At 36.8% G+C, this 14,515-nt stretch overlaps 1 protein-coding gene across 3 annotated transcripts in view; it reads left to right on the top strand.

Annotated features, from left to right (window-relative positions):
* The window catches only part of RABL3 (RAB, member of RAS oncogene family like 3), a 35,547-nt gene that overhangs the window by 6,094 nt on the left and 14,938 nt on the right, over nucleotides 1–14,515 (top strand). For all 3 annotated transcript variants that reach the window (XM_045902959.3, XM_045902957.3, XM_045902956.3), the window contains exons 3-5: nucleotides 6,120–6,249; nucleotides 9,622–9,736; nucleotides 13,201–13,351. In XM_045902959.3, coding sequence (XP_045758915.1) covers nucleotides 6,120–6,249; nucleotides 9,622–9,736; nucleotides 13,201–13,351 — 396 coding nt within the window. The remainder of the gene's footprint in view (nucleotides 1–6,119; nucleotides 6,250–9,621; nucleotides 9,737–13,200; nucleotides 13,352–14,515) is intronic.

Raw genomic sequence — 14,515 nt, 5'->3', positions numbered from 1 at the left:
CATTTCTGTGAACTTGAAGTCAGAATGTCTGGGAATGTCTGTGTCATTTCGGCCTGCCATGTTCCCAAATTCTTAGCTGTAGAAGAAAACAAATACTAGATAATAAGTTCATTTGGCAACTTGTCAATAGCAAGTTCTGGACAAAATTTCCTTATGGATTTTCCTAAATCCCTTTCAGTGAGAGAGCATAACATATTGAAAAGAAGAGAGACATGAAAAGACATTTCTCCAAAGAAGACATACAAATGGCCAACAGACACTTGAAAAATGCTCAACATTACTTGGCATCAGGGAAATCCAAATCAAAACCACAATGAGATACCACCTCACACCAGTCAGAATGGCTATAATTAGCAAGTCAGGAAATGACAGATGTTGGCGAGGATGCGGAGAAAGGGGAACCCTCCTACACTGTTGGTGGGAATGCAAGCTGGTGCAGCCACTCTGGAAAACAGTATGGAGGTTCCTCAAGAAGTTGAAAATAGAGCTACCCTACAACCCAGCAATTGTACTACTAGGTATTTATCCAAAGGATACAAACATAGTGATTTGAAGGGGCACATGCACCCCAATGTTTATAGCAGCAGTGTCCACAATACCCAAAATATGGAAAGAGCCCAGATGTCCATCGACACATGAATGGATAAAGAAGATATGGTGTGTACACACACACACACACACACACACACACACTGGAATACTACTCAGTCACCAAAAAGAATGAAATCTTGCCATTTGCTATGACATGAAAGGAACTAGAGAGTATCATGCTAAGTGAAATAAGTCAGTCAAAAAGACAAGTGCCATATGATTTCACTCATATGTGGAACTTAAGAAACAACAGATGAACATAGGGGAAGGGAAGGAAAAATAAAATAAGATGAAAATAGAGAGGGAGGCAAACCATAAAAGACTCTTAACTCTAGGAAACAAACGGAGGGTTGCTGAAGGTAGGTGGGTGGGGAGAAGGGGAAATTGTGTGATGGGCATTAGGGAGGGCACTTGATATAATGAGCACTAGGTGTTATATGCAATGGCTGAATCACTAAATTCTACCCCAGTAACTAATAATACAGTATATGGTAACTAAATTGAATTTAAATAAAGAATTTTAAAAAAAGAAACTTAAACTCCCACTTCCTGGGTCAGTTCCCATATTGCCTTTTGCTTCCTCAAGCATGACCTTAGACTAATCAGTTTACTTCTCTGAGCCTTAGTATATCTTCTGCAGAATAGAGATAAATAATATCTGCTTTAGCTAGCCTACAGGTTTGTAGGTGATGTTACACTGTGACTGATACACTGTATCTTGTATCTTGGGCTGGTTGGCCTCTGTCTTCCATCTTTGAGAAGAATGAATTTTTTGAATGACAATATAAGTAAAAGGCATTTTTAAATGATAATCTTAAGCAAAGTTGCCATAAACATGTAAATTGTTTTTGACTATTGTTATAATGAAGTGAACAGTTCTTTGCTTTAGCAAGAATGATTAAATCTGATAAAACCATTACCTAAATAGCTTAGAAGAACACTTTCTTCTGTAGCAGCTTTAAATTGCAGTTACAGCTTCTGTGTTATTGAAACTTGAGCGAGGATATCTCCGGAATCCTTGTAGATCCATGAATACACCGTCTTCAAAACTCTTAAAAACAATTGCCCCATTTAGCTCATTTCACATCTAAGAGCCAACTAAGAATAGAGATGATAAAGGTGATAATGTAATTAATTGTTTAATTTCAAGTACTGGGTGAAACTAATGAGCTTAATATATGTACTCAGTAATTACTAACATTTTGGATTTAGTATGCAGTGAAGAGGTGTGCATACTGAATTGAAGGGAAAAGAGAGAAAAGTTTTATTTTGCAGCATTCTTCATTCATTGCTGTCTTCTAATTTTGTTGCCCTAAGTCTAATGGGACTAATATAAATGCATGGTACTCTTAATTATGAAAACAAGACTTACAGAATCTAATCTTTTCACAAATTACAAATAAGGAAATTGACTTGTCATTTCTAGTTCACTTTAATGGGATTTTAACTTTCTAATTTACACATTGCAAACAGTCAATATTTATTGACTTCCTCTTTGGGCAGCATAATAATGTGCAAGCACTGGGGAGAAACTAAAAAAGAAAAGATAATCTCTATCCTCGCTAAGAATGTGAAGTAAGATCTAGTAGGTGGGATAAGATATGAATGATTTTAGAAATAATAATACGAATGATGGCTAATATTTCTTAGTGCTTACTTTGGCTAGGCACCCATTTTACATACTAATTCATGTAAGTCCCACAACAACCCTTCAAGGGCGGTACTATTATTTCCCCTATTTGAAACATGAAGAAGTGGAGGTACGGAGGTGTTAAATGTCTTGTTCAAGGTCACATTTCAAGTAAGTTATAGGGTTGGGATTCAAACCCAAGCAATCTGGTTCAAGAGCCTGTGCTCTTTTTTTTTTTTTTTTTTTTTTTTTATGTTATGTTACTCACCATACATTACATCATTAGTTTTTGGTGTAGTGTTCCATGATTCATTGTTTGCGTATAACACCCAGTGCTCCATGCAGAACCTGCCCTCCTTAATACCCATCACCAGGCTAACCCATCCCCCCACCCCCCTCCCCTCTAGAACAGCACTGCTCTGTACTGCCTCTTGTTCCAGAATATATTAAGAAAAAAGTATTCCACTGCTGTTACATACAGTAACCACTAGATTGATGTGGCAATTTAAATTTAAATTAACTGAAATGAAAAATTTAGTTCCTCAGTTGAACTAACCACATTTGAATGCCCAACATCACATGTTGCCAGTGGTTACCATACTGGATATTTCTATCATTACAGAAGGTCATGAGACAGCACTGATAGAGAATGTAAGTGTTAACAGCAGCTCAAGAGAAAAAGTGAGGTGCTTATAAAGAATGGAAAATTATACTGGGTGTTAATGACTGAATGGACTATTCCTCAAGAACGGGGATATATGTATATAATAGGTAAAGGAGAAGTGAATGATAATAAATTTAGTTCTGGACATGATGAAGGGAGAGATCTGTGAGCTATCCAACTGAAACTGTCAGAAGGCATTCAGAGATGAGGTGGGGAAGCTCAAGAGAGAATTCTGAGTTGGAATCATCTGATGGAAATAATCCCAGACCATGAGAGTTGATGAGTTTTTTCACAAAGCAAATTTAGAAAGAGAAGAGCCAAGGGAAAACCTTGGGGTATATTTGGAGAGTTGCAGATGAGAAGAGAGGTCAGAGAAGCATTGATCAAAGAGGTAAGAGGATAGCCAAGATGATGAAATACCAGAAGAGTAAAGGGAGATGAGAATTTCATGAAAGAAGGATTGAGTTTTGATAATGAAATGCTGTAGACATATAAGGACTGAGAGAGAAAAAAAAATTGGTGGTAATGAAGTCATTGCTGACCTTTGAAAGTGTGATGGAATGTTAGTGGCAGAAACCAAATGATGTGAGTAGGCAGAGAGGAAATAGAGACAGATTTAAATCAATCTTGCACAAAGTTTAAAGTTTAAATAAAGGAGTGAATGGGTACAGAATACAAGAGAAAAGTGACTTTAAAAAAAAATAGGGGACATGAGTTTGGCTAAAGGCAAAATCAGCTTACTGGAAAGGAAAAGGCAATTAGCAGTAACCTTTATATTATTCATTCATTCATTTGTTCGTTTAGTACATATATTGCCTACCCACTAGGAATCAGGAATTGGAAGTATAGCAGCAAATTAGACGAGTTCAATTCCTACTCCCCTAGTACACTCTCCTAGTTGCTCTTTTCTATCTTTGTCTCTTTTCTCCCAACTTTCTCCTAAGACCTCCTGCCTTCCTGCCTCTCTTGAGTAACTCTGCAGGCATACATACTAAACCACACTATTAGCATCGACAGCATCCAGTGTTCTTTCTTGATGTGTATCATTTTCTTTTTTTTTTTTTTTTTTAAGATTTTATTTATTTATTTGACAGAGACAGAGACAGCGAGAGCGGGAACACAAGCAGGGGGAGTGGGAGAGGGAGAAGCAGGCTTCCCGCTGAGCAGGGAGCCCAATGTAGGGCTCGATCCCAGGACTCTGGGATCATGACCTGAGCCGAAGGCAGCCGCGTAACGACTGAGCCACCCAGGCGCCCCTGATGTGTATCATTTTCTTTACTAAATTTCTTTCTGCTTTTTATTTACTTACTTTGGGGAGGTGTACAGTATATTTTACTGATGGTACATGACCCTTCTTTAGGGGGTGTGGGATGGAAACTGTAGAGGTCAGGAGATTCTCAGTGTTTTGGGGGATGAGGTGGGGCAAGGACTCCTCATCAGCTGAGGCCCTCTCTCTTCCTATTGCTGTCACTGGCACTGGTTGTCCAGGGAGCTCTTATTCCTTGGAGGTCATGGGGACCATATGGTCCACCACCCCATTGCCATTGCCAAATTCATTGTCATACCAGGAAATGAGCTTGCCAAAGTGGTCATAGAGGGCAATGCCAGCCCCAGCAGTGACATGTAGTATGAAAGGTGTTAAGGATCACTCTTAAGTTTTTGGCCCTTTAAGTAACTGGAAGGATGGAATTGCCTTTTACTAGGAGAAAAACAGGCTTAAGGGGAAGATTGGGAAATTATTTTCAGGTATGTTAACTTTTAGATGCCTATTAGACATCCAAATTGTAGTCTGGTGGATATGGTAGCCTGAAGTTCAAGGGACTAGTCCAGTTTGGATATAAATTTGGAATTCATCAACATAATGATGACATTTAAAATCATAAGATTGGATGAAGTTGTCAAGAGAGCCAGCATTAATAGAGAAGAAAAGAGATCCAAGAACTAAACCTTGGGACACTAACAATTAGAGGTCAGAGAAGTAAAGACAACCCAAATGGAGACTGAAAAGGATTAGCCAGTGAAATGGGAAGAAAACCAGGAGAGTGTGATAACCTGGAAGCTAAGTGAAAAAATTACTGCAGTGCAGAGAAGTAGTTAGCTGTATCAGATGGGAGAGGAAGATGAAAACTGCTCATTGATCACTGGATTTAGCAATGTGGAAGCCATTGGTGACCTTGATAAGGAATATTTCGGTAGATGATTGGGGCACAAATGGGATAGCAGTGAGTTCAAAAGAGAATGTAAGGAAAAGAATGAGAAACTATGGAGAATAGACAACTCTCTAGAGGGCTTTTGCTGTAAAAAGGAATAGAGAAGTGGTATAGGTAGAAGAGGACATGAGGTCAAGAAAAGGTTATTTTAAAATGGGAAAAATTATAGCATGTTTGTATGCTGGGGAAGTAATTCAACAGAGTCAGAAAATTTGATGATAAAAGGGAGAATTGATAGAACTACACCTTTGATAAGAAAAAGGAGATGGGATTCATGTATAAGAAGGGAGTTTAGCCATGGGGACACAGTTTATCTGTAATGGCTGAAGGGAAAGCAGATTATATGGGCACGGATGCAGGGAGGTGGATAGATAGATGAAGAGCAGGTTGTAGAAATTCTCTTCTGATTGCTTTTGTCTCAGGAAGCAAGGGTCTTAGCTGTTCTTAAGGGTAGGGAAGAGATACTAGAAATTTGAAAAAGAAAATATGAAATTGTTATCTAGAAGAGGAAAAGGACTATGAAATTGATTAAAGGACAGCTCCAAAGGTAGACTTGAATTTAAAATGAATCTAGTCAGCTTGAATGTGTATTTTTCTGAGCTTCTCATCCAGCTAGCTGGGTTACAGACATGGAATTGGGAGAAAGGTGGATATAGTCAAGGTTGGAATTTTGTCAGTTAAATACAGTGTGAGAGGGGCAAAGGAGGGACTAAAATGATGAATCATGGAATTTATACTTAGGAAGGAAGTGAGGATTTAGAAGTGGAAGGGGATCTGTAAATTATGATTTTTTTGAAGATTATTATTATTATGGAATATATGTGTATATATAGGAGGATTATTACGAGAGTTGGGAGTATTGGAGGGAGGAAGCTTGAAAGACAGAAGGCGATCAGAGTCAGAGGTGGTATGGGAATGATATGAGTCATGCAGATATGGAATGTCCAGTGCTCTGAACTAGAATGAGGGTGCTATCAGTGTTCTTAGTGGCTATAATAATTATTTTGATGGATTGATTTGTTAGGTCCATGACTACAAAGAAGGAACCCCAGAAGAGAAGACCTACTATATAGAATTATGGGATGTTGGAGGCTCTGTGGGCAGTGCCAGCAGTGTGAAAAGCACAAGAGCAGTGTTCTACAACTCTGTAAATGGTAAAGCATTTTTTATTTCTACCATATATTAATGGCCTAGGAGTATAGATAATCTGATATAGAATGCTGTGGGATGCTAGATACGTCTTATTTTAGGAAAGATCTAATATACTCACAACTCTTAATTTAAATCTGCATATCACATTTGAATTATGTGTTTCTAGATTCTAACCATGTTATTCAGATCATTAAATAGTTTCTGTGTTTAAGTGTTTTTTGTTGATATTTTTGTCATAAACTAAATAAATAAAATTTTATTTTGGGTACTTGACATGAAATCTGGAACTTTTCAAAACATTGTCCGCTGGGAGTGCCATTTCTCTAGTCAGTTGAGTACGTCCAATAGAAGGAACCATTAGGAGTCCCATAGTCTGAACCAGATGTCACAGAAATACAGGATTCTTTTATCTGCCCCTTAGAGAGAATCCTATGTAATTATAAAGAGCTGCCTAAGAGTGTTATTAGGGATCCAGATAGTCAAATACTTGGAGCAGACTTCTAGATGGAGATGTGTAATAGAGGACATAATTGGAATTCATAGGGTGCCTGCTGTGTCAAAGGACTAAACCACTCACACCTGTAGTTTGCCTCTAGAGGTTTTTTTTGTCTTCTGCCTGTTTTTTAGTTCATTTTTTAAATGCTTTTTTTTACTGTGTAATATAATTTCCCCTTGTCTCTGATTGATGTCCAGGAGTGGCACCTCACCCTTTTCCTTCTGGTAGATGCTTAGCTCTTAATTGCACCTCATTTATACTATGCTTAGATCACACTCAGTATCAGGTAAACATTGCAATTATTCAGTACCTTCTTCATTCCTTATATTCCTCTTTCAGTATCGTATCTTCCCATATCATAAGGTGTTGTGGATACTACAAAATGAAGTAGAGAAGGTACTTGCCATTTGATACATAATATAAAATACAGGATGAGTTACATTAGTTCAGACCTGTGTCCCATTTAGCTCAGAATTCTATCTGAAAGTGTCACAGTCTATTTGAAGAACCAAAACATTCATAAGTGAAACAAAACACAATTATAAGATGGTGACACTAATATATGGCATTGTCATGCAAGAAAGTTACATGATAAGTGGCATATATTAATAGAATGTATATAAATGAGAAAAATAGTAAGACTGGTATAGTGTTAGGTGACTTCTTAGAGAATAGGAAAGAAAGAAATGAAGCCTGGTTTAGATCTAGAATCAAGTGATAAACTTGGATTATATCAGTCAAATGACTTGTCAAAGTTGATATCAATCTGATCTGACAGAGAAGTTTGGATATATAACACTTTTGCCTTTTAGGTCTTTTTGAGAAAGAGTTCAGATAAAAATTATAAATAAATAATAAACTTAGCACTGAAGGTTCTTTACTCCATCTACCATCCTTAGTTTCCTAGGAAATGGAGCGTAAGGATCACTCCACTCCAATGTGCAGCCTTTATTCTTAGCAGTAACTTTCTTCCCTCAATACCCTACCTTCCTCCCACTGTGATGAGTGAGGCTGGCAATCCCTAAAGGAAACCTGTGAAGTAAACTACCTCTTTCTAAGGTCAGAACATATTCTGATCAACTATCACACTGACTTCTTTCCTTTGGGCCCCACTATGGCCCTACCAGCCCATAGTCTACAAAGCAAAAACTCTCAGCCCAAATGAAAGTGGGAAAATAAGGTGCTCAGATGCCCTTAAAAGCTCAAAACCCTTAAATAGAGATCCTCAAAAAATAAACTCCTCCCTGTCCAGCTAATAGCTCATCTAGGCCTTTGTAATCCTTTAATCTCCCACCCAAAAATCTCACCCATAGTTTTTTGATATTTATTTCTGGGAACTAAGGGAGAGGAGAAAATATCTACCACTCTTTGGCCTTAAAGTGACTTAATTACTGCTTTCCCCCAATCTTTTACTGTCAGATTACCTGAGTTCAAATTCTGACTACCTCACTTACCATGTGACTTCTGGCAAGTAACTCAACCTCTGTGAGCCTTAGTTTCCACATATGTAAAATGAAGATGCTAATTCTTTCTCATAAGACTGTTCTGAAAAGCAAATTAGATAACACATGTAAGGCACAATGTATAGCACGTAAGTGCTGAACAGATGTTAGCTATATTCTTTAATGGTAACTCTTTATTCCTTTTTTAAACCTGTCCTGTATCTTGCGTCCTTAATGCCTAATAGAAGCCCTTATTGAGGAAGGTAGAGGGAGTACAGTTGAATATGGGGCCAGTGTCAGATCTCTGTTTCTCTGTTCCAGATGCCAGGGGGGATACAGATCTGAGCTAGCTAGAACAAGACAACTATAACTTGCACAAGCAGCTTACTTGCACAAATGTCTGTAAAAACCAGAGGAACCAAGTAATTCTAACTCTTCTGCCCTTCTTTTTCAAATTAACATATCTCACATCTTGAAGATAGAAGAATCATCAGTTTCACATCCTCTCTTCACAGTAGAATCTAGGTAACATAGGAAAGGGTTGGGGGTTTGAAAATCTGTAGTCTTTTGACCACAAGATAATACTCTAAATTCTACTAGGCATTAAAGCTTTTCCTCTTTTGTCTATAATATTGTAATAGTTATCTTCTTTGCCTGTCTGCTACCTTATTTGATTCTATTTAATTGTATTTCTGAGCTTCATTACATTTTGTTATTTTTCTCAATCTCTCAAAAGTCCATCTATTTTCTACTATTCATACTTTTTGACTATCTTTTCCTACCCTCTTCTAGTGACATATTACTTTTGCTTTATTAACTAAGGTATTGAGCTTTTTATAGCTAGCCATTAATTCAAATAACTAAAAGATGAGACTTTTGAGTTGATTAGGCTCAGGTGATTTATAGGAAAACATTTTGTCAGCTGAAAAGTAGCAATTATATCAAATTAAATCAATATCTTTTTAGTAAATTTTTATGATTTAATATTTTATTGAGTATAAGTAACAGTGTATGTCTGATAGCTATGACAGTACTATGCACAGTGGAGAAACAATTAACTTTTATAGGAATATAATTTCTTATATACTTGAAGTACTTTTGATTCCTTTTATTGATGAGGTAGTTTAGTTAGGACCAGGCAGAGCAGGCACTCATTAAGTGTTGAATGAAGGAAAAAAAGTCTAAAAGCTAATGACATTTTGTCAGCCCTTGTAGAATTAAAAAGAGTTATATAACTGACAAAGAAAATTTTTTAATTCATTATTTGTAGGAATTTATAGAGGAAATTTTAAATTGATTGTGTGAGTTTGTTACTCATACTGAAATGTTAAGTTTATTCAGCAACCTAACGCTTGTACTCACTAAGCTTCCCTTGGGCAGTGTGAACTGAAGAGGAATTGTTGCAGTACTGACATTATTTTCTTTGATTGTTTTAGGTATTATTTTAGTACATGACTTAACAAATAAGAAGTCATCCCAAAACTTGTATCGTTGGTCATTGGAAGCTCTCAACAGGGATTTGGTGCCAACTGGAGTATTGGTAACAAATGGGTAAGCCCAGATTTCTTCACTTGCAGTGTGACATGGTACATCAATCATAAGATTATACCCTCAAGGGGCGCCTGGATGGCTCAGATAGTTAAGCGTCTGCCTTCGGCTCGGGTCATGATCCCGGGGTCCTGGGATCAAGCCCCACATCAGGCTCCTGGCTCAGCGGGGAGCCTGCTTCTCCCTCTCCCTCTGCCTCCCCCCCTGCTCATGCTCTCTCTCTCTGTATCTCTGTGTCTCAAATGAATAAATAAAATCTTAAAAAAAAAAAAAAGATTATACCCTCCAGAATAACACTTTGTAAGATGTTTGATTTGCAAATTTTTTCTCCCAGTCTGTAGATCGTCTTTTCATTCTCTTAACAGTTGTCTCTCAAGCATTAGTTTTTTGTCGTGATGCAGTCTGATTTCTTAATTTTTTCCTTTGTATTATTGTGCTTTTGGTATCATGTCTGACAGCTCTGCCTAATCTCAGATCATACAGGTTTTCTCCTGTGTTTCTTTTAGAAATGTTATTGTTGAAGGTTTACTTTTAGATCTGTGACCTGTTTCGAGTTAATGTGTGAGGCTTTGATTGAGGTTGACTTTCATATATGAATGTCCAATTGTCCCAATACCATTTGTTAAAAAGGTGATCCTTTCTCCATTGAGTTGTTTTTACTCCTTTGCCAAAAATCAGTTGACCATATTTATATGTTTCTGTTTTGAGACTATAATTCTGTACAGTTGATCTGTGTGTCTGTACCTTGACCAATATGACAGTCTTCATTATTATAGCATTATAGTAAGTCTTAAAATAAGGCAGTGTGGTTCCTTCCTTTTTAAAATTGTTTAGCTATTCTGGTTCATTTGCTTTTCCATATAAATCTGAAATCAACTTGTCTATATTGACAAAAAGTCGGCTTGGATTTTGATTGAATTGCTTTAAGTCTATAGATCAAATTGGGGAGAATTTTTGTTGCATTTTCCAATCCATGAACACAGTTGGTCTCTCCATTTATTTTTTAAAGCAAATCCTAAACATTGTATCATTTCATCTATATATATATACACTTCTGTGTTTAACTCTAAATGATAAGGACTTTTTAATATAATCAAAATATAATTGTCATACTTAAAATTTAGCAATAATTCTTTAGTATTAAATATTATTTTAATTCCCCAAATGTCTCATACATGTTGGTTTGTTCAAAATAGTATATAGATAAGGTCTACTCATTATATTTAGTTTATTAAGTTTCTTTTAATCTTACGTTCCTCTTCCTTTTTTTTTTTTTTTTTTCTTTTACTCTCTGGCAGTTTATTTGTGAAAGATGGCTTGCTTGTCCTGTCCAGTTTCTTGTATTCTGGATTTTGCTGACTGTATCCCTGTAATGAGTGTCTGCTTAACTTGTTTCTCTGAATCCTAAATTTTCCCTAAAATGATAGTTAAAATATGAAAAGAATGTCTAAAAGATGCACGGTTTTTGGTGTTTTGTTCTTGCCAAAGTGGTATTGTACATATAATTACAATACCTGGTTGTCTGTCTTTTTGTGATGTTGTTACCAGCTTATCCGTCCATGATAAAATTCACCATCAGTTTTTCATCTATTGGTTTTTTTAAAAAAAGGACTTTGAGATCAAATTTCTAGTTGGATGTAAGAGGAATGAAAAAGTGAATAAAAAGAAAAGCTAAAAAGATAAGAGAACAAATTAAATATATATGGCAACATATATATGTTACATATGTAATACATATATATGTTAATGTGCAACATATATATCTTGTGCCATGTCTGTATGTTGTTATATATATAATACCTATATTTATTAATGTATGAGAGATTATACAAGACTACAAGTGACAGGGATATATATCTATCAAAGATGATGGTTGATAAAATATATACAAAAATTTGTATGTGAGCCAGAGTTAGTGAGTATAGGAAAAGGAAATATTCCTAAAGGAGGACAGTCTCAAAACTTTATTCTCTAATAAAGCAAGTTTCAACTTTAGACAACGTCTCCTAAATTAGTGTTGATATTGGTAAACAGAATCAAAGGCCTTGAACTCAAGCTATCATTGGCTTTGATGCAATAAATAGAATGATAATATTTTTAAGAAATGCAGATTTAAAAAAAAAAGAAATGGGGTGTTACATAGTTCAAAACACCTGTGTTCCAATGCCAAACAATAACTGAGGCTCTGTAAGATTATTGTGAAGGGCAAAAAGATTTGGTAATTTTGCACACACCCACTTATACACCCCCCAGTTTAGATTATTCAAAGAGAAAGAAAAATGTCAAAGGAGGAAGAAAAGCTGTGCTCAACTGGGTTGTATTGATTGTATTGTGCAATACTGATTTACTGTCATAAGGTGTTTGCAGCGGGATTTTGCTGACTATTGTAAATTGCGCTTATAACATGTCAGAAATCCAAATCTGTTTTATTTCTCATATCTGAATAGAATTTAAATTAATTGATCAACATTGAGCTGTATATTCCTTTCAGTAATAGAAGGAACACCACTCTGTCCTTCGGGTAAAAATAGGGGGTGGGGATAAAGGATTGTAATAGCCAGTGGCCCAAGGCCCTTAACCCTAAGTGATTCATATCACCTGTCCTCTGTCTCCCATGTCTCTTGTGTCAGGACAAACAATTATTTGGCACTTAATTCTTTCCTTTTACTATTCTTTTTGCATTTCAGCTGCTGCTTTTCCTTTCCATTTGTTGAATCCACCTTTCCCCAGACTATAGCATCATCTATGGTTGATTTTTCTGGCCTTCAGCCTCCTTGTTCTTAATTTCCTGAAATGATCTATTTTTCTTTACTATTCATAGACAGAAATGTGTATGGTAGGTATAGAACTTATGCCTACCCCAGAAGCTTGCCATTTTTTCCTCTGGCAAAAGGTTTGAGTGCCATGCTAGGTTCTTGTGTTTTCGCTCCACTGAGGTTTGAATCCACTCTCTGTATCTACCTAGAAAAATTCCTGAGCTGTTAGCCTCAGAAGACAGAGCTTTGGGAGAAGTCAAGTCAACCTACTTTCAGATACCTGGTGGGCATTCATTTATTCAAGTAGTCTATAGAGACTCATGAAAATAAAATTTGAGTAGTTAGATGAATAGTTGGAACTCTATAGATGGTGAGGATGGGTTGATAAATGAACAAGTAGAAGAAATTGGGACAAAAGTAGGTTTATAGGTGGTGGATGAGCAAGAGTCAGTAAAGTATCAGTAGAATAGTGTAAACCACTTGCATTTATTTATTTTTTTAAATTTTATTTTATTATGTTATGTTAGTCACCATACAACACATCATTAGTTTTTGATGTAGTGATCCACGCTTCGGTGTTGCTGAGCAAGGAGCCTGATGCAGAACTCGATCCCAGGACCCTGGGATTATGACCTGAGCTGAAGGCAGACGCTTAACTGACTGAGCCACCCAGGCGCCCCTTATTCACCTCTTCATTATTATTTATCACAGGGATTATGACCGGGAACAGTTTGCTGATAACCAGATCCCACTGTTGGTAATAGGGACTAAACTGGATCAGATTCATGAAACCAAGCGCCATGAAGTTTTAACTAGAACTGCTTTCCTGGCTGAAGATTTCAATGCAGAAGAAATTAATTTGGTATGTATTTTCACTAATGTATATTTGTGTTATCATTAGGTAAAGGCAAAACCAAAGACTTAAGTCATAAATTCTCATGAAAGATGCTTTATACAAAAATCAGGCATTTGGGTTCTGGTCCAAAATGTAGTGAATATTAGAATCAACATAGACTGTCAGATGGGGACAGTCAGTTCAACTTCCTTGTATGCTGGTCTGTTGGAATGTTCAAACTTTGTTCTATGAATACTATAAATCATGGCTCTTGAAAAGATTTTTTAAGATCATACCAAAATCGGGACGCCTGGGTGGCTCAGTTGGTTAAGCGACTGCCTTCAGCTCGGGTCATGATCCTGGAGTCCTGGGATCGAGTCCCGCATCGGGCTCCCTGCTCAGCAGGGAGTCTGCTTCTCCCTCTGACCCTCCCCCCTCTCATGTGCTCTCTCTCATTCTCTCTCTCTCTCAAATAAATAAATAAAATCTTAAAAAAAAAAAGATCATACCAAAATCAGAATAAATTAAGGTGACAAAGAAGGGTCACTGACACCTTGAGTATTCTTGCTTTAGAAAAGCCTCTCAGCTTCTTCAACTACAGAATTTAACTTAAAGAGCAAACAAATAGATAAGTGAGAAAACTACAAAGTGTAAACTAGGAGTGCTTCATGAGCAGTAGTTGAGACAAACTTGTGTGTATAGAGCATTGAGTTTCTTCCTGACATATGTAGCTCAGTTTGAACCGGACGCTAAAAAGGCTAAGAAAAGTTCTCACGTAAGCCAGATAGTGTTGCCCAGAGAAGGATCCTGGCCAGCAGCTTTAGCCCCAGTTTATATGTCATTGTTCACAAGTAGGATTTCTGCAACACATTCAGTACCCTGGCAGTTCCAGACATATGGTGGTAGTGGTGGTTTAATAATACTAATGACTGTAGTTTACTGAACACTTATTATGTGCCACGCACTGTTCTAGAGCTTTATGTACATTATCTCGGATTTGTCTTCACATCAACACTATAAGGTAGGTACTGTAAGTATTTCCATTTTAAAGATGAAGATTAGAACCAGAGAGAGGTAACTAGGCCATGGTTACACAGGTCAAACCAGGCACTCTGACTCCCAAGCCAGTGCTCTACAATTAAGCCTCTTTTCCACTTAATTATTCTCCAGCTAACATTTAGAATCTTAGAG

Source organism: Mirounga angustirostris, unplaced genomic scaffold, assembly GCF_029215605.1.
Source record: "Mirounga angustirostris isolate CCGP_5_RB_7025 unplaced genomic scaffold, mMirAng1.0.hap1 SCAF_1, whole genome shotgun sequence".
NCBI classification, from domain to species: Eukaryota; Metazoa; Chordata; class Mammalia; order Carnivora; family Phocidae; genus Mirounga; species Mirounga angustirostris.
Note: the sequence above shows the minus strand (reverse complement) of the source record. Positions and strands in the feature narration are given on the sequence as shown.